This window comes from Capricornis sumatraensis, chromosome 3 (assembly GCF_032405125.1).
Source record: "Capricornis sumatraensis isolate serow.1 chromosome 3, serow.2, whole genome shotgun sequence".
Taxonomy (NCBI): Eukaryota; Metazoa; Chordata; class Mammalia; order Artiodactyla; family Bovidae; genus Capricornis; species Capricornis sumatraensis.
In genome coordinates, this window is record NC_091071.1 from 25,023,870 (window position 1) to 25,045,107 (window position 21,238).

Here is a 21,238-nt window from a genome sequence, read left to right on the forward strand (position 1 = left end):
ATGAAGAAATAAACAGATTAAATAGAAAATGTAACTGCATGCAACATGTTATTCTATTTTGCAGAAATAGATTTAATAATGCATTCATTCCTAAGCACTACTACATTCAAGATTGTGCTATCTTCCCCAAATTTGTTACTCTAAACAGATTTCATAGTTCAGTAGAAACGTTTCTGATATTACTGGGGTAACATACATTAAGCCTAACATTTCTGTAAGACAACTAGTTTTTGAGAAGAATGTACACTTGTGACCAAAATGATGACACCCAGCTACTTCTGTGGTACATTTTAGGTAGGCCACAATAGGCAGGCAAGTGTTTTATCTTATGAGATTACATCACAAATCCAAGAATATGAGAGATTAATCAGAGTTTTTGCAGTAATAAAACAAAAGAAAAACATTCTTCTGCAATAATTTCCTCTCAAACAGAATAGTATCTAATTTATCAAATAGTGTGCTAAGATGAATGAACTTTATATTTCAGAACTTATTTATAATTTATCACACCTTTTCAATATTTTATAGAAATAAACCCAAATGTCCTTTAAGTTTACAAAAAGGTTCTCAACAGACACCTGAGTAATAAAACAAACTTATACAGGTTAAAGACAAAAATAAGTCAGTTACTAAGCACTAATTTGTCTTCACCCAAAAGTGAAGAGCAGACTCATTGGAAAAGACACTGATGCGGGAAAAGACTGAGGGCAGGAGGAGGAGACAGAGGGTAAGATGGTTGGATGGCATCACTGACTCAATGGACATGAATCTGAGCAAACTCCAGGAGACAGTGAAGGACAGGGAAGCCTGGGGGGGTATATTCCAGAGGGTCTCAAAGAGCCAGACACAACTTTGTGCCTGAACAACAACAAAAAACTGATACTAAGGAAAATTTGAAGGGGGGGGGGAGGGGAGCGTGGTTAGAAAGAGACCAAAATATCCAGATGATTTCTCAGCCCTTTGACACCACTTTGCCTGTGTAAACAGAGTCCAGAGTTAAATAAAAAGTCAAGAGCAGGGAAAATAATATGGATCCTAACCTTTCCCCCCGTTTTATCCTAATGAATGTTGTCTTCTTAAATTGTCGCAACATTTGGCCGCTTTCTTTGGATTTTTCCTGCATATACTCCTAGAAACAGAGCAAAACTAATATTATTTCTCAGTGTCGGTTTTTCTATGATACCATTTAATGACTGCTCACTATGTACTAGGCACTGAACCGTACACTATGTACCAGCAAAACACATTAACATATCTAATCCTTATGTAAAATAATCATGAGGTCAAAATTGTTATACTATTTTAAGGGTAATAGTCACAGTAAGAAGCAGAAACTCTGAGAGCCCAGTTCCGCTTGATTCATTATTTTCCGTAACCATTTTGCATTACTGTCTCCTACTCTAGTCAGTAGTTTCTGAATTTCACTATAAACTCTAAAGCACAAGACATAATGTTTTAAAATATGTGAGATCAGAGATTGCAATTTAGTTTGTAAAAACTACAAACAACTTTAACTGCTTTGCAGCAAACTTTGCAGTTCAAACACCTCAGAACTCTACTTCAAGCTGAGAGATTGACAGTCTAATATAACAAAATTGAACTTTCTGTAAAATGCTTAAAAAAAGGTATGTTCTTTTATTAGAACATGTAATGTAGGTAAAATCAATCCATAATTTCAAATTTGTTTGAAACATAATCCAGGCCATTAAAAATTTAGGGAAGACAGAATAATCTTTTCAAAAGCAACTATGGATCCCTGTGTTGAGATTCACAGTCAGAATTTTAGTCAGTCATAACCGAAATTTTTGGTTTATGTAAAAGGATAAAATTCTTTATAGTCTTTTTCAATTGTCTAAATATGCACTCATGTATAAATAAATCTTGAGGAAAATATAGGAAAGAATTTTTGTACTTGTTAGATACATATTAATTATACATGTTTGAATGAACATGTATAATTAAGGGTTAAATATATTTTTATTAACAATTATGTTGCAATGCATTTAAACCACAATAGTTCTAAGTACTGAACTTCACTGTACACATTAATTGCAATGACTTTCTATTCATCCCTTATACTGTTGCGTATTACTGAAAAGAAAACAGTAGTTGCTATTTTTCTTATAGGTTCACAAGTGACAAATAGTGGAGATGAAATGCATGAGAAAAGAATATGGAAAGTAGTCACTGTGGGAATAGATAATATTAAGCAAAACAAAACTTATTCTTCAATAACTTGCCAACTAGCTAGGATTTATCAAAGTATATACTGCTAACATGATAAAAAACTAAAAATGTCTTAAAATTTCACATAACTTCACAAGCAACAGATCTGGTGTTTGGTCCAAATGGTTATCTTTCAAACAAGCTGATCCAACCTCTGGAATAAGCAGGATTTTCAACTCTCTAATCCCTTTAAAACAGCTCCATTGACTGTCACTCGCAGTGAATTCCAAAAGATGACCTTTTAAATCATCCACATATTCAACATTATGAATTAAACTATGTATACATGCAAAAGGTGAGCAATCAATTCAAAGGTGTGATCAATATCTTGTTCCTTCTTTGAACTTATGTGAATAACATGAAAAAATTTGTTGCTTGTTCCCTCCTAATTTGGAGGAAATCACTTAGTAATAAAAGCTCTAAAATATATTAAGAGGAAGATTAGAACTGTTAAAGATTTAGTTTTCATTGCCTGGTGATTAGATTTCTTTTGAAAGTTTAGAAAGCAGTCTAGTTAAAGCAAAACAGTTTGAAAGTATTTTTAATGGATCACATAATTTCTGGTGAGCTTATCATAGTGTCTTAACAAAGGTACCTAAAAACATTAAAACATTAGCTTAAAGGTTTTGCATTAGCTCAACAATGAATTTGTCTTTCTGCCACCATAAATAGGATTTCAAAATACATTTTTTGGTTTAATCCTTAAATAATTCTCAAATAATGAATATAAGGACATTTAGCTCAAGCTTCTTATTGAGCAAAAGATTAAGCCCTTACCCCCTCGCACTTGGCATATTCACATGTGACCCTGTAGTCAGAGGGAAAAATTCCTTCCCTTATGAGCAGATACAAATATTCCTGGGGGATGCACTGCCCCAAAACTGAATAGAGATGCCCAGATTTAGATAGATCATTATATTTTACTCATTTATAAAAACTCTTCTGAATTAAATGTGTGTAATTCTGCAAATTTTTCAAATTAAAAAATACATCGTATCTTCACGGAATTTACACTGAACCACAATTTTACTAAGATCTCCTGACTGCCATAAGATACTAATTCAAATGATCACCAGTAGGAATGACTGTGAATATGCCAAAATTATGGTGGCAAGGAAAGACACCGTATCCCCCTGGTATGGCCTGCGTTATGGGGCAGCTTGTGCACGTCTTTCTATCGAACAGGTTTCAGGAATTTGTTACACACCTGAAACAGGCGCTCTGTTAGGCACTCTGCTCTGTGAAGACTTCTGTCTATTTTGCACAACCCCCTTCACTGATGTCTTAGGGGTTCTAATTGAATATAAAAAAATTAATAAGTCACTTGCATTAAGTTCTAAATGTTCAACATTCAAAAAAGCAACCATACTGCATCAACTGTTCAAAGCACAAATAACCCTGAAGATAATTTAAGTCTCATGCATGCGCACAGCAAGAAAACTATACTTTTGCTTCAGCAGGAGACTATAACCACTAAACTATAGCTTATGCTTTGTTGGAGAATCACTTTGGTGATGCTGAACGTACTATATGGATGTTTACAATATTTAATGAGCAAAATGGTATGAAATGAAAAGTAAAAACACACCAACAAAAGATGATAATTAAAATATAATACACAACAGTACACCAAAGGGTTATCTTTAAACAAAACATTAAAAGCTCTTCCTAATGCTATAAAAAGATCACATTTTAAAATAATTATCTTTTACATAAAAAGCATTACGTTATTTTTCCCTCTCCAAGCTAATCTTGATTTGAGTATTTTTAAATACCCATGTGTGTTGAATTCTTACCCTTGTCTACTCAGTAGCCTATGAACAGGTGCATTCTGTCCTTGATTTGGCTGAAGGACTCTGTTGACAAAGTAAATAAAAATTAATCAACAGGATAAATTCAGTTTTTCCCCTATTGTCTTTCAATAGGTGAAAGAAACAGTGAGGAGGAAGTCAACTATGCAATGATCTGGCCTATACGTTACCACAAAGGAAAACCAAGTGATTAAAGCACAGTAATATGGTGCTTAAATGCTCACCAAGAGGCCACACCTTGGTTTTTTATCAGGAGATATCTAACATAAGTATTAACCCTGTGCTTTTAGATAATTTATTTGTGTACTTTACAAACACCAGTTTTTCCTTTCAAACATCTGAGAAATAAAACACTCTTGTAAGAGCACAAACAGGTCACAATTAAGTTTAACCTTCTAAGGTTTTAAAGTAAATATCCAAGACCCCTGAGACTGCAAACTGAACTCAAAGACATATGGGGCTCAAATTTCTATGTCCTACAGAAAGCCCCAGGCGCATCTGGTCTGACACATGACCTTGTACATGACCAGGTATTACTGTGGATTCTGACCCTCCCCAACTCAACAGGGAGAGATTTACTGATGTAAAGGAGAACAAAGCTAATAAAAAGCTTGGGATTTATAAAATTTTCTTCTCCTTAAAAGTTAAAAAATAGTCTCTCAGTGAGACTGTGATTTTTCTCACCTTGTTTCAGAAGGATTTTGCTTAACCAGAAATTTCTTACTTGGCATTCCCATTTCTGCAGCCCTAACACAATATAAAAATAAGGACATACAAATAATGTTTTTAGAAAGGGAGAAAACACATGACTACAAATGTGATACAGGATGACAGAAACAAATCATTTCAAAGTTGGTACACTACTGGAAGACCTGTAATAAGCATACTAAAGACAAATTTCAAGAAAGAAGAGTTTTAATAGGATAGTTTCAGAATATTCTTTGCATTTTTCCCACTATGAAGTCTTTAGAATATTTGAAAAATATATTTAAAAGATAAAATTAACATTGAACATAAGGATTAAGTATTTTTAAGATTATTTGATTAGCTATCAATTACACAAGCTGACGCTGACATACTTTATTAATAAATTTATGTATAGATAAAACAGATTTTACCACCTGATTTTAATAAAACTATATAAGGGAACGTCTATCACCGTAGTTGAAGAGGAGTTAACTGTTCTTTATTTCTAATTTGAAAATACAAACCAACAGATGCTTAAAATCAATTGGCTTGATAATAATTAAATTAGAATGTGACAATTCATGAAAAACTTACTTCATGTACTTCTTCCTATCAAGAGACTTCTGTGTTGCAGCTGAAAGAGCCACTCGTGGACTTTTCATTTTATCCTTTAAGACAAAAGTAACAAGAAGCTCTAGTGGTATCAGTAATACCACTGTATTATAGTATAGGATGATCTCAAATTGTATGGAAAGACTTCTCTTACTAACATTTTGAACTTTGACCTAGTCCTTACAATTGAAACAGTCTGATTTTTCAAAATTAATTAAAATTGTTTTTCCCAATAATATAAATTTGGCTTGTTTTTCTTTTGCCAACCACACCAAGATCACTGATTCAAACCACAGATTTCCAACACTCTGATATACAGCTGACCCACAAGGGTCATATAAACTGCCCAGGTGACATATATCCAGATTTTTTTCAACAAATGTATTGGAAATTTTTTTGAGATTTGTGACAATTTTTAAAAACTCACAGATGAACTGTATAACCTAGAAATAGACAAAAAAAATTAAGTACGTCATGAATGCATAAAATATATATATCTACTGGCCTATCCTTTATAAGCATAAGGTGTGACTATTTCACATAAAATTAATGTTTATTTTCTGTTTAATAAATTTGCTTTCCAAGTTATATTACCATATAATACGCCAGCCTCTCTCTCCCTCCTACTCTCTTCTCTTTCAACTGCAGCCTATCATAACAGGTAAATGGTGTTAAAAAAAAAAAAAAAAAAGGCTAACAGTTTCCAATATTGTATTATGAACATAACTGTAACACTGTAAGTCATAATTATAATGATTTATTCTTAAGTGTGGGCTTCCCAGGTGGTGCTAGTGGTAAAGAACCCGCCTGCCATTGCAGGAGACATGAGAGACTCAGGTTTGATCCCTGGGTTGAGAAGATCCCCTGGAAAACAGCAAAGGCAACCACTCCAGTATTCTTGCCTGGAGAATCCCATGCACAGAGGAGCCTGGTGGATTACAGTCCATGGGGTCGCAAAGAGTCGGACACGACCAGCAGCACATTATTTAGTGTACAGGCTGGTCTACTATGAAGTAATCATAGTGATTATACTAGGCTCCCATACATCAAACATATTGCTGTCTCTTCATTATACCTGTAAATAAACATGAATTTCTTCTTCATGTTATCTTTTCATTTTTTATGTCTAATGTTAGTAATACATATAGCATCTTCAGTGTTTTGTATCATAAAAGACAATACTGCTGTAGGTACTGCAAGACAGGATTCATCTTGTAAACAACATCAATTTATGGTATTGATACAGTACAGTACTGTAAATATATGTTCTCTTTGTTATTTTCTTTGGCTTACTTTATTGTAAGGATATAGTATATAAGACATATACAAAATATGTGTTGATTGTTCATGCTATTGGTGAGGCTTCTGGTCAACAGTAGGCTATTATTAGTAGTTAAGTTGTCACGAAGTTAAAAGTTATACTCAGATTTTTGACAGTGGGCCACCCCAATCCCTCACATTGTTCAAGGAGCAACTGTATTTCAAATTAATTTGGAGCTGTTTTCTAATTCTCATTTATAAAAGAGGAACGATGCACATGATAGTCTCAAGGATATTTAATCAAGAAGAGTCAATAGTTTTTTAATGAGTCGTCCAAGCAGCATTCAATGCTTAATTTACAAACCTAATCACAAAACAGTATGTAATCCTTTTACCAGTTTCTTTTCAATTTGTCTACAAATTTAAATATTTTTGGTAATCCTGAGAACTATGTTTTAAGAATTGTAGGAAGGGTGCTAAAAATCAATAAAGAATGATATTTAGTATCAATTACTCCAAACCCAGAAGAACCTCATTGTGAAGTAATTATAGATACATAAATAAATCTACCCCTAGTTCCTATTAATATTTGGTCTTTGAACCCAGTTCCTGACACAAAGCTCCTAAAACTCTTGTAATCAAATATCCTGAGTTACAGGATCAACTTTTTTCCTAATGTTCGATCTTGGACTTTGATTCTTGACACAGAGCTCCTAAATCTTTTGGAATTTCCTGGGTGACAGAAGCATCCCTTTTTTTTTTTTTTTTCCAAACCTGGGCTCTGACAGTAAAAGCACCAAGCCCTAACCACTGGATTGCCAGGGAATTTCCCAAAGCACCTGTTGTTCTAATAAGACAAACCTGGGGGTCTCTGGATAAGAGCTAGTCACCAGAAAGACCAAGTATGATTGCAGCCTTAGAACTTTCAGTCTCACCCCCCTATCATCTGGGGCAGGACTGAGGCTAGAAATTGAGTCAATAATCAATCATGCAACCATGCCTACATGATGAACCCTCCATAAAAACCCAAAATACACATCCCTATGCTGAGAAGGTGGCGCACAGCCTCCACAGGATGGAAGCTCCTGCACTCAAGACCCTTCCACCCCGCACCCTGTGCATCTCTCCTTCTGGCTCTTCATCTCTATCGGTTACTGTATCCTTTATTATATAATAAACCATTAAATGTAAGCAAAGGTTTCCCTGTGTTCTGTAAGCCATTTTAGAAAAATTTTCAAACCGGAGTAGAGAAGGTGTTCATAGGAACACCAATTTATAGCCAATTGGTCAGAAATACAACATAAAACCTGAGATTGGCATCTCAAGTGGGGCTCAGTCTTATATAAATGCCTCCCTATCTTGTAGCATCCGACACTGACTCCAGGTAGATGGTATCAGAACTGAACTGAATTGTAGACACCCAGCTGGTGTCACAGATCTGGTGTGGGAGGAAAACCCACGTATCTGCTCTGAGAAGTATTTTGTGAGTGTAAAAGAAATAAATGTGTTTTTCATCATTCACTAATTTAAAAATCATGTAACATACCATTTGCCTGAGCATTTTCTCTTTGCGAACTTCTCGATCATGATGTAGAATAGACATTCTTTCAGCTGCATCCATTACAAAGAATATGTCATGAATGCCATACAGGGCAGCTCGCAACTAAGTTCAAAAGAAGAAAATATTATACCCATTTAAAAAGATGAGGTTAGAGGTCAGTAATATTATGTACTCTTAAAGAAAAAGGTTAAAGTTTTAATTGAAACCTACTTTCAGTGGTTCAATCAAGGGAGAGAAATAAAACATTGCCATTTCCTAAGAGCCTTGAGGACACATGCATTACCTGAGCTAACACTCTTTCCTGAAGAGAAGCATCTTGTGCTGAAACAACTCCTCTCTTTAAAGGTGCTTCTGACTGAAAACTTCTTATAAATTCCATAGTGTCCTGAAAAAATAAATGCTCCTTCATTTTTCTAGAAGATTTCATGATCATTGGAGTTTCCTTGTGTTCTTTTTTTCAGTCAAAACAAATGTAAGTATACAAATAAAACTATTACATCAGAAGTCAAACAGCACTCACTTTAAAGTGAGACAAAAAAATGCACGACCTACTTCATTTACCTATTTTTAAAAATTATCTGAATGAGATGAGTCAATTTCTAAAATTTAAGCCTTTAAAGGGACTGAAAGTATTTGATCTGCCTAAGTACTGAACTCAATTGTCAACTGTGATGAAGTTAGAGGTTAGAACACTGATAGAAACTGAGATGGATATGCAATACAATTTACACAATCCTCTTACTTTTACAGTTTGTCGAAGTTGTTTCAGCTTATCTGTCTGCATAAGCCTACGAGTAAGGAATCCTTTTGCCACTGCAGTTACTTTGTTAAATTTTGCTTGTACTTCTGGACTGAAAACCTAGAAGAAATAGTATAGACACAACAGTTTAATAACCTGAACATTATACTCAAGATTTCTTAGCTGTTACAATGAATAGTTTGTACATATGAAATTCTTCTATATGTGTTTGCTATGTTGTTGAATATCTAATAAAAGCTAAGCTTCTGATGTATCACAAAATATTTATGGTTCACTTGTAGAACCTAAGATAATGTAGCTCTTTAAAAAAGACAGATTATGGACTTCCCTGGCAGTCCAGTGGTTAATCCTCTGTGCCTCCACTACAGGGGGTCTGGTTTCAACCCCCCGGTCAGGGAAACAAGATCCCACATGCCATATGGCACAGCCAAAAACAAAATAAAATTAAAAAGACAGAAAGACAGACATGCATGCGTGTGTCATTAAGTATGCCCACCTGAGACCACTTAGTTTTGGCCCTTCCAAAAGGCCTTGTTACTGAGAGTTTGGTCAAGCCACTAGTTGATGATCCCCAGAGGTAGAACGGTACTTCATTTGCAGAACCAAAGCTATGTTGTAGGGCAGAACTTGTGAAACCTTGAGAAACATACACATAGTATTGTATTTGATGTCAAAACAATTAGAATACACAAAACATCCAAATAAACATGACACTCGTTAAGAATACCAACTCCTCTGAAACTGATCCACATGCAGACTTAAAATATTTACGGACTTTAAGCTTATACACCAGATGGATCTTTTCAACACTAACAGCATTTCAGGATAATTGAAGATAAGCTCTTATTGGGGCTGGGGAATGAGATATAATTCAGCATCACCCAGGAGATAGCAAACTGAGTTTTCCCTTGAAGAGTATCACCTGCTGCATGAGTGAACAAAGACTGGGCTCTGAGTCAAATTTCCTGATATTTTCCTTGCTAAGGTGGCTTTTCTTCACGAATACCTGCTCACTGGTCTTTGCTGCTATCATTTCATTTTTCATTGGTTAGTAAGCAGCTGGCAAATAGCAGCAGGTTGGGCATGCAATGACTAATACAAAGGAGGTACAATTTTAAAGTGTGCCAAACAAAATATCTTAGTATAGGGTAATTTTTTTAATGTTGAATGATTTTTTAATATTTACCAGAACTATCTGAATTCGAAGTATGGAGTGAGTCCACTTGAGACAGCACTGTGTCTAGTAAACCAGAGTCACTTATCTTTCTCCAGTCTAAGTCCACAGCATTGCTAATGTCCAATTCAGACGCTTCTGCTGTAATTACCGTCTTCTCTTTTAACATTTTCTCCTGTTCTTCTATGTCCTGCAGATTAAGTTTATTACACTGTGGTAGGCTCTTTTGTTTAATTACGTCTCCAAATAGTATCATTTTAGGCTCAGCAAAAGTATGTATGATTATCAGCAAATTATTACTTCAGGTTTTCCTCCCTCAAATAAAATTGACAATTTGTTTAACTGATTCTAAAATGTGATAATCTTAAAACAAGTGTCCTTCCTCTCCTAATATACTCTTACAGAAGGCATATTTCAGCATCTACTTACAAAATACCTTTTAAAATATTAAAAATTTTGAATCAAGGATTCAATTAAGTATCCTTTTGATAAAATTATGCATTTACTTTTAGATAAGCATCTAAATATTGTAACTCACACTTTGGCAATAAAAATACCATCCATGTAACAAAATCAATGACCCCCTTAGAGTAAGATACACGTAAGTAACAACTACAAATATCCTCTACATGACCAAAATTCCACTCACCAGCCCTGTATCTCTACATTTTAATTCCTCACCTTTTGCAATCTTTCCTGTTCCCTTTCCTGCTCAGCTATGAGTAGTGATAACTGCTGGGCATGCTGTTGTTCTAGTCTCTTCCGCATTTCTTCAAAAGCTAACATCTTGCTTTTTAGTATCTCCTCGCCTTCTGAAAAATAAGTGTCCCCTCAAATTTAGAAAATTTACTAATATCTGATGATTTACGCCATCAATTTAAATTACGCTTCTAACCAGAGAATATTCCTAGATCCAACATAGTACAATCAAGATACAGCCAAATCGCCATTCTGAACCACATTCTCTTTTGCTCTCCTTTCATTTCAGGCTACTGAAGGTCTGTATCTTATCACCTTCACCCAATTCTTCAACAGATCCCTTCATGATCTGAACTGATGGAGACAAGACTGTATGTTCCATCCAGCCTCTCCTTACTCCAGTGAACTTCAAGATGTGGTTCTCGTGTGCATCTCACCTCCATTTATTCTCTTCACTCTTGTCCTTTTCCAGGGTGTCTAGTATTATAGCTTAGCCTGTGCTTTGTTTTATTTTTCTTTTAAATAAATGCTTTGATAGTGTAAAGCTACTCAGTATAAAGTTCCAAAAAAGATTAAATACTAAAATTCCAGGTATTTTAATTATTAAAAAATGTATTAAATCAGCATGACTATGCAACTTACTGAACAGAAAGTGGTGAGATACTTTGAAATGTTGAAATACCAAGTATTACACAGATGTAGCACAGATATTCAGGGATCCACTATAATTCCCCTAAATTCAAAGAATCCTTCTTTTCAAATACAAAATGATTTTCATTGAAAATAATTATATTTGTCGTACCTCCTATAGTATTCCAATAATTTTTTCCTAAATCCATTTTACTCAGCTGCAACAATTTGCATTTGTACATGGGCAATTTTTTATAGGTTGGGGGGGGAGCTGGAAAGCAGTAGACTAGTAACTCTCAGCAAGAAAGGAAAAAGGCTCTCCACTTAACCACTCAGCCAATACCAGGAGTCCATTCAGCTCTACCTTAAAAACTTATAAATGAGTGCCTGTCCAGGGGCTCCCTCTTTGGGAGGTGTGCCCAAGGTTGGTGGCCAAGCTATGGGCAGCTCTCAGCACACTGTGCTGCCTCCCACGCCCACTATGACAGCAACCCAGCTGCCTCCATGACCGGCCTGATCTCCCACACATGGCCTACTCTTCTGCCAGAATTGCCACTTAGTTAGTCCCTGTACTTTTGGTATCCACCAAGAGAGCCTTAGCCTGTTGTGTCATCTATTTAGAGAAGCCAAGCCAGCTCCTCAGGTATCAACTGTTTTCTTTATTAGAGTTCTGATAAAGCTGCACATGCATTAGACAATCTGCCCCAGCCCAACTCTATTTTTCCGATAAACTTTGTTATTTTTAGTGTGCAATTTTATAGAATATAGTTTTTTTTCAGGAGGCTATATATCACATTAGAGTTAAAACGTCTGTGTCTAAAAGCTTAATTTACTTGATTTATAAGTCTTTACTATCAGTAATGAAGAATTATGAACCATAACAACAAAATAAGGTGTAATAAGACTTGTTTTAACAAGTTGGTGTTAATATAACACTAGATGCAACAGAAATTTTGAAATAATTTTCACTACTAAATATACCATTCTTGAAACACTACTCACAGAGCCTTATCAGTGCTATTTTCTCTAATAATTTGACATTAAAGTGTTTACTAAAGGGCCAACTTGTGGCTCAGACAGTAAACAATCTGCCTGCAAGGTGGGAGACCCAGGTTCAATCACTGGGTCAGGAAGATCCCCTGGAGAAGGAAATGACAATCCACCCCAGTATTCTTGCCTAGAGAATTCCATGAACAGAGGAGCCTGGTGGGATACAGTCCACATGGGGTCGCAAAGAGTCAGAGAGACGACTGAGCAACTACACTTTCACTTTTCAAAGAGCCAACTGCATAAGCATCTCACTACAAATCAAAGGGCAAACTGGTGAAAATATTGGAAGGAATATTGGTGAAAATAAAGGAAGACATAACAGCAATACAATGGATTAAAACTATGAATGATGCTTCATGCAAGAACTTTTTCTTTCAGTCATTAACAATATTCTGTATTAATACCAAATGGACTGTGAAAGATTCATAATTTAAATAAGAAAATCCTTTAAGAAAGCCTATCAAGTGGCAATACACTGTAGCTAATTTTGCTCTGTGATAAATGAAAGCAACCTGAACAGGTGAAGACAATTATTATTACTCTGCAAATTGTCAATTAAAAGTATTAAATAAAGATGCCATCTGTTTGGCAGATATTAAACACTTCAAAGCCTTCTTACCTTTGGAACTACTTTCTAACATCTTATTCTTGATGTAGACAGATCCTTTAGAATATCTTTTTTCTGGCAAATGTTGCCTTTCCTGTTCAGCTATTCCAGTTGTTACAACATAAGGGTAGTTTTCTTTTTGCAAATTATCAATATCTAAATCAAGTCTCCGTTTAACTTTCTCAAAACTGTTTTCCAAAAATTGCTCTTTTCCACAGGACACTGTAGGGGTATCCATCTGCTGTCTGGTATTCTGGTTCTGCATCAGTAAAGGAGATGGGTTTTTTACATCATAAGACTTATTCAGTTCCATCTGTAAGTTGCAGTTTTTCTCTAACACATTGGTTGACTTGACTCCACTCACAGTACCAAAGTTTTGAGTCAGAACACACTCTCTGGCGGCATATGGCTCATGCAATCTTTCCCCTGCAGTACATGTACTGTCCATTCTGTGCAGTCCTCTCGCATCAGATATTAACTGACCTTCCACGTGAGCAAGTCCATGAAAAACTTTATTTTCTAATTGATTACCTGAAGGTTGAGATACCTGATTTGACTTACCTAAAACCATTTCCTGTATGGCTTCTGTATTTTTGCTGACATAAACCTTACTTGAACAAACTGCTGCTAAATCAACTGGTAACTTTGGCACCGTTTCGGGTACATTTGTTTTTTCATCAGTTTCTTGAACAACTAACTCTACTGCCTGTTCTTTCCCTTTAGGACTTAATTCTGAAGCATTTATTGGGTTATTTATAAGTATATGACATGCTGATGATGGCCTAGAACGCCTTCGATGCATTTTAGGACTCAGGCTTGGCTCTGGGCTAGGTATTTTGGCATATGAACCAGTAAGACTTTTGATAACATTATTTTCAGTAACAAAAGTGGGAATGCCTTGGAAATTAGAATCAGTCTCTAAAACAGTGGAATGGCCAGTCCGTATTGATATATCCACTTTAGAAAAGTTACCTAAAACAGATGTATTCATGCTGCTTGCTTGAGTGAAAGCACCTTGGAGAAGAACATTTGATTTATTAAGGCTTGGTTTGTCAGGAATAACTGAACCACAGTGTTTGCCTATCAACTGGGACTTCTCCTTTCCATTGTCAGTCACCTTAACAGCATCATTTTCTTTGTCTGAAAGACTCTCATTAACACTGCTCTTTACACTACTTCTCAGACTGCGCCTAGACTGCTCCCTTTCTATGTATTCCTTTGACTTTTTCATCAGGTTCTGAAGACTCATTATGTAGGGATCCGGAGTAACTTCCTCCAAAAGTGATGGATCTTGGTCTTCATTTGTTGGAAAGAGAAGTGTCTCCTGTGCAGCTGTTGAGGAAGTCTTTAAAGAAGCTTCATTTTCTGCCTGGCTAATATTTGAACTATCACATTGCTTCAGATAACTCAATTCTTCCGAGTCCCTAGCTAAGTCTATCACATTAGATTTAAATCGATCCTCATTATTCAGTGGCAAAATTCCAGTTATCTTTTCAAACTTTGCTAAAGTAGAGTGTTCAGTGGGACCTGGCAAGATATTTGGAAGGGTAGCAGGAACATTCAAGTTTCTGACTTCTGAATTAGAGTAAACTGTTTCAGTCTCCCACTGATGAAAATCACTGGCATTAGGTGCTTTTCTAACCTGGAAAAGGAAATACAAAAATTAACACTTCATCACTACACAAAAAGCCTTTGATTTCATTGTTTTCTAAAGCAAAACTGAAACTGAAGATTCAGAATTCTAATATTTAAAAACACAAACAAAAACTCAGATGACCTTTTCCATGGTATTCTGTATCATATGCAGCACAAATTACTATAAAAAGCATCTATTAGTCATGCTGGACTATTTATTAAAAGATTAAAAGAAAAAAAGTAACATCTAAATCATCTAATAAAATTATGAACGTATGTACACGTCTATACACACACACACATATATATTCATATACCAATGTGCAATTTAATCTTGGAATAGAAGTATTTTCCATAACTTTCTTCTGGCTTTATTTTATTAACATCACCAACTGCTTCTCCTATGAGAACTATCATCTAAGGATATGTATAAGATAAATACCAAGTAATTAAATTTCTTATTTAAATGATTCCTCTTTAAGAAAGATTAACTTGCCCAGGATATTGATTAAGCAACCGTAATCCAGTACCAAAACTCTTGCCTCCCACATGCTTGCTCCAAATTTTAACTAAAACCCTCTGTATGATGAAACAAATTTGTGGTAAATGATAGCTCAGCTATGTAGTTTAATACTTGAAAAATAAAAACTTTAACTTAAAACCCAATACATTAAAGCAAATTCCAATTTGATTAACCGATGACTACTTAAAACAACTGCCTGCTAATGAGTTTTTAAACAAGCAAAGTAAGTTAAAAGCTTAATTAAAAAAAAAAAAAACTTAAAGAGAACAACTGTATACACAAGTTTCAACAGGAAAAAAAAAGTAAAATTACATTTTGGATCTCTTATTTTTAAATAAAAAGTCAACTAGGATGTTTTCTAAAGATTCAGTTCAGTTGCTCAGTTGTGTCCAACTCTTTGTGACCCCATGGACTGCAGCACGCTAGGCTTCCCTGTCCATCACCAACTCCCGGAGCATAATTCTAAAGATTATACAAGCATACATGAAACTGGCAAAAATCATCACCATATTATCTTATGAATACAGACTCCAGAATCCTGAATTTAAAAAGGATTTTTAAGCTGCTTTGTGTTTTTTTTCTTAGACAACATGGCACTCCTATTTTAGCTTGTAAATCCCAAGACATGCAATTGTTTCCAGGTACTCTGCAATAAACAATACAATGAGATATACGTACAACTTCACAAGTGAAATAAAATAAAAGGGATACATACTCAGGACACGTGTTCACAGGTTTAAGTAAAATTATTTCCTCAAAATAGCTAAACATTACACATCTGTGATATTGAGCACCCATCCTTTTTATACATCACTAAAATGTCTTTGATTATACAATTAAAATAACAACAACAAAAACAATCTACCACAAAATCAGATTTTACAGGTAAAACAGACCTTAGAAAGCTACTTGTGTAAGATAAAATTTCTCTAACTGCATAATTAATTCATTACTCTATATTGTACACACAGAGAAAGTTTTTAAACTCAACGATAATCCCATTAGTACTGCATGTGAATTATTCCCTCAATGGACCAGGAATAATATGCCAGTTTTGTTCCAAAAACAGGAAATATGTAATAAATCAAAAACCCACCCTTGTTGTGCTACTCATTATAGTTTTAAAATTCAATATGAGAAGTAATTATACTTTACAAGATCAACTACCCACAGCGAAAGGAAGGTAGCAGTTAGTGGGAAATATCATCTAGCATGAATTACATGAACCACACACCTGTTAAGATTAAGAATTAAAAGATGTAACCAGCAAAACAGTGCTACATATGGCAGAAATTATTTAACTTACTGTTTTTCTTTTTAGTATGACGATCCAGACCTTAAAACAAATTGTTTATACAAATCTAAAGAAACTGCAAAAGGTAAAGATGTGTGGTTTAAATAGTTTCAGTTTATATCTAAGATGCATCAAGAAAATTCTGTTATGTAATCTAAACTGCATTTGTATATCTAAGATCAGAATTTTCACCAAAAAATATTGGAAGCAGTTATTTACTTTAGCAGAGAATGAGAATAAGGTCACTGAGTCAATAGACTGATTAGTTCAGAGGTAAACTACAATGGCCAATTCTATCATTTTGTCACTGAGAATTCAATGTTTTTAGAGTCATAAGACACAGACAATAAGCAACTATACTCAGTGTATGGGTCCACTGTCTAAATACCCTCTGATTCAAGTACTGAGCATCACTAACAAGCAAGTGAATTTTCTTTGGAGTAACTGACATGGAATATCACAAATTACGAAGCTTCTCAAACACAACTGCATATTGGTAATTAACTACTAAAGCAAATATATTTCTGAAAAATTATCATCAAGGCCTACCTCATGATTTCTTAATTATAATTTAAAAGAGCTTATATTACACACCTGAACATTTTCAAGAATCTCCTGGACACGAGTCAGTAAAGCCTTCTTCCTATTAACCTGTCTTCTTGCTTCGACATCAAGTGCTTTCTGCTTTTCTTGTTGCATTTCCTTTCTTTTCTCAATATTAAGCTGAAAAACATCATAAATATGTAATTACTTCTCATAAATGTAAAAATATCATAAAATCAGGAAGTTCTGAACCAGAATGATTAAAGATGTGTGCAACAGGTAAAACTATCTATAGTGAAAGAAACCTGAACCGTGGTTGGGATTGATTACTGGGATGAAGGATGTGAGATCTTTCTGTGGTGATGAAAATGTTCTGTATTGGTGTGAGTTCTAAATGGATGCCATATATCACAACTCAAAAAAAAAAAACGCTATGTCTCTCCTTTTGAAAAGAGTTAAGCACCTTTTAGATATTTATAAGCCTTTCTTTTATTTTTCTGTGAACAACCTTACTGATTCACTAGTAAAGAAAAAATTTATTTAAAATCAAAGAACATTTACCAGTGGAGAAAGCACAGCCACTCCATGGAAGCGAATAAGTGAGATGCTTTCAGACTGGACAGGTAGAAAGCTCTCTGTGGATAACGATGCTTCTTGAATTCTGGAGAGACTTTTCTCACAAAACTTCTCATACTCCTCCATCTTCCCACAATCACACTACAGCAGGGGAAAAAAGCCACTTTTAATGTGCTGATCTTAAGTTTATTTGGCAAATCTGTAGCGCACTGAAATATTCCTAGAATTCACAATTTCTAGAACTGGGTTTCCCAGAGTTGTTTTCCTGATCAGGAGCTAATTCTTGGGCACAAAAAAGACCTCAAGACCATGCCCAATTAAGCCTGGCTTTATATACTAAACATTTCTGAAGATTTGTATATAGTCAATCTTTAAATGTGATTAATTTAGAAAGGCACAAAGAATTCAGCAATGAAACCTTCTGAAAAGAAACGCTATACAACCTAACTAACTTCAGACTGTAACACAATATTATCTTTTCTTCAGCAGGACTTATCTATATATCACAGAAAAAAGTATATAATACAAAGGTGGGAATCCTTCTTAGCAAAACAAAAAAGGGGGGTGGGGGCTAAATAAATAAGAAAGATATTTACTTTCAAAAATTCTTTTACAACAAAGTCCAGTCTATCACTTGTGTATCTTTAGGAATATAATTTGACTCCATGATAACTGGCCAAATCAGAAGTGAAAAACAGAATCTATTGGCCCTCATATCAATTCTACTTTATAGTTGAAAAATGGAACCATCACCAAACTACTTAACAATCAGTCCAGTAATTTCACAATTTCTGGAAAACTGTGACAGTGGCTATGAAAATATAAGGTAACCAGGAAGGATTAGCTACCAATTCATTCATCCAGCATGTGTTAAATATTTGATTGCCTGTTTTCACAGTATTATGTCTGGCATTGTTTCCTTTAAATAAGCAAGGGAAAGGGAAAGAGAACTATCACTGGACTCATAACCAACAAGGATATGAACTGTGAAAACTGAAAAACTAATACGATAATATTCCTTTAAGTGTTCATTTTAAAACAATTAATTAACAAAAAAAAAAAGAGACAGGGAAGTGAAATTCAATTCATGACGTGGGATATGCAAAGATGAAATAAGATACAATATGATACTGCCCTAAGCCTCAAGGTACTTAAAAATTTAGTACTCTAATGTATCCAGGACAAACAATAGCACAAATGGAAATGAAGGAAAATCATATATGAAACTATGATTACATTATGAGAAAATAAGATCTATTGCTACTTTTGACAAACTGGTAGTCCTTTTTTTTTTTTTTTTGGTAGTCTTATTAATAGCAAAACTTCTTCCTACCATCCCATCAATTCTAATTATTTCTATTTTCATTTATGCAAATTGAGAACTTAATTTCAAAGAAATGGTTCTCTAGCGTATAAATGAGATTATCTTGCAAACTTAAATTCATAAAACAAGAAAATAAAATACAAAACAGCTTATTGCATGATAACCAAAGCAGGCCTCATTTAGTCTAGGCTTCAACCCACATTATATATTAAAAATTAGAATAGGCAGAAGCTAAGATATAAGAGAAAATTAAATGATCCCCTCTCTACTAAAATACTTCAAAAGAATTTTTAACACAACCCACACATCCAGCATTACAAGAAACAAAAATAGATTACTCATAAAATTAGTGTAATATACTTCCAATGGATACACAAGCAAAGCATGGAAGATCTGGGAAATTTAAGGAAATAAAATATCTTTATGGTAATAGCTTTATATTTCTTTCAACATCATATAAATATGCCTCATTGCTTCAGAAAGTTAAATTCACATCCCTTAAATAGTATGTTTGCCATACACACTGCAGACATACAGCAATATATTATTATTACCGCATAACTTATGGCCTATGATAATATCATGATTATGAAAATAACCAAGCATGAACCCTGCGTCATTCACTATCACACTATCCTGCTGTTTCCCAAGTTTCATAATACTTACCCCTATCTGAAATTATCTTATTTCCTTGGGTTTTGTCTGTCTTCCTCCACCAAAATGTAATCTCCATAAGCACAGGTACCTTCTCAGTCTTGCTCACCACTGAATCCCCATTACATAGGACAGTCTGTACACAGGAGGCACTTCATAAAAATGTTGAATAAACAGAATAGTTAGCTCAAATAATAAAGTAAATCAGAAAAAAGAAGACAGTGGACTACACTGCAAAGAAGCTAGCAAGGAAGAATGGAATTTAGAGAATAGAACTTTCATTGATGACACTATTCCCAGAGAAAATGGTACCTCTAAACTGCAAAAGGCAACCATTTAAAAATCGAGAGCCGGGATCCTATGTAATTAAGCACAGGGAACTCCCTTTCTCATGCCACAATTACCTCTGTTAACAGGGTTTTATTTTAAGGGAGCGTTGATTACAAGGCCACTGCAACCACAAATCTACTGCCCCATACTTTACCACTAGGTATTACTGGTCCACTTGAATTAATAATTTGTTGGCTGCATCAAGTTCAGACATGGCCTGTCTTCTCCACTTAAACTAGGATCCTTCTCCAAATGAGCCTCTTCGCAAACCCCATAGACTCACAACTCTGCTACCTGCTCCTCATCAGTGCTCCATCAGAAAAGTCACTGAAGGGAATCTTACAAGAACACAGAACATGTCCTGTTTACACATCCTAGCTACTTGTTTACCCATCAGTCTTTTCAAAGGGGCAAAAAAAAAAGGGGAAGCTTTCTTTTTCAGGCACACACGAGCAGTATGTTCTTGGCAATTCACTTACCATCTCTATGCCTCGTTTCCTGTAAAATAGGTATAATCATAGTATTTGCTTTGATGAGATTCTGTGTGGATTCATTAATAGGACATGCAGAAAGCAACGAATGGGAGCAACTTTCATTAGGAAGAGAATGATGACGACTATATTTTTCCACTAGTTTATGAATTCCTAGAGGCCAGTGACAGTGCTTTGGTTTCTGGTAAGATTCAAATTTAACTTAAAAACGTGGAGATTGAAGAGGGAGGGGACATATGTATACCTATGGCTGATTTATGTTGAGGTTTGACAGAAAACAACAAAATTCTGTAAAGCATTTATCCTTCAATTAAAAACTAAATAAAATTTTTTTTAAAAAACGTGGAAAGGGGGACCTCAGCTTCCTCATTTTGCTGCGTTCATTAAGTCAAACTCTAGGCGCCTGCCATTGCTTAAATTGGGAGCAGGGAACGGGGGTTATAACCAGGTAGAAGCAAAGGGTGGAAACCACCTAGTAGCATGAGGGCCAATAAAGATAATTTGCTTTTTTATCCTTCTCCTTGTGCCCCCAGAGAGTCACAAACGCAAGATGAAGAATGCGCCTAGGCCCTTTAGCTGGTGATAACTGGCATTCAGAAATGGCCAGTGCACACCCTGGGACGCTCCCCTTGCCAGAAAAAAAAAAAAAAAAAGGCCCAACCAGTTCTATCAACAGGAGATGGTTCCCCAGTTTTGGTCTGATTTTATTTACTGGGGACCCTCTGCCGTCTCCCCAGCGCCCCACGTCCACCTTCCCCAGCTCCTCTGATAAAGCTCCATCCCGAGGACCC

At 35.1% G+C, this 21,238-nt stretch overlaps 1 protein-coding gene across 3 annotated transcripts; it reads right to left on the reverse strand.

Annotated features, from left to right (window-relative positions):
* Positions 1 to 1,019: 1,019 nt before the first annotated feature.
* On the reverse strand, positions 1,020 to 17,774 carry CCP110 (centriolar coiled-coil protein 110). 3 transcript variants are annotated; one of them, XM_068969182.1, is made up of 14 exons: positions 17,634 to 17,774; positions 17,124 to 17,252; positions 13,090 to 14,719; positions 10,773 to 10,903; positions 10,104 to 10,281; positions 9,414 to 9,553; positions 8,900 to 9,016; positions 8,441 to 8,542; positions 8,143 to 8,259; positions 5,319 to 5,392; positions 4,722 to 4,784; positions 4,023 to 4,082; positions 3,434 to 3,519; positions 1,077 to 1,129 (listed from the first exon to the last, which is right to left on the reverse strand). In XM_068969182.1, the coding sequence occupies exons 1-14, from the start codon at positions 17,772 to 17,774 to the stop codon at positions 1,077 to 1,079; spliced, it is 3,021 nt and encodes a 1,006-aa protein (XP_068825283.1). The 3 variants fall into 3 exon arrangements, with proteins under 3 accessions (XP_068825284.1, XP_068825285.1, XP_068825283.1); XM_068969183.1 differs by lacking the exon at positions 3,434 to 3,519 and having other exon boundaries at positions 1,020 to 1,129; XM_068969184.1 differs by lacking the exons at positions 3,434 to 3,519; positions 4,023 to 4,082 and having other exon boundaries at positions 1,054 to 1,129.
* Positions 17,775 to 21,238: the final 3,464 nt, after the last annotated feature.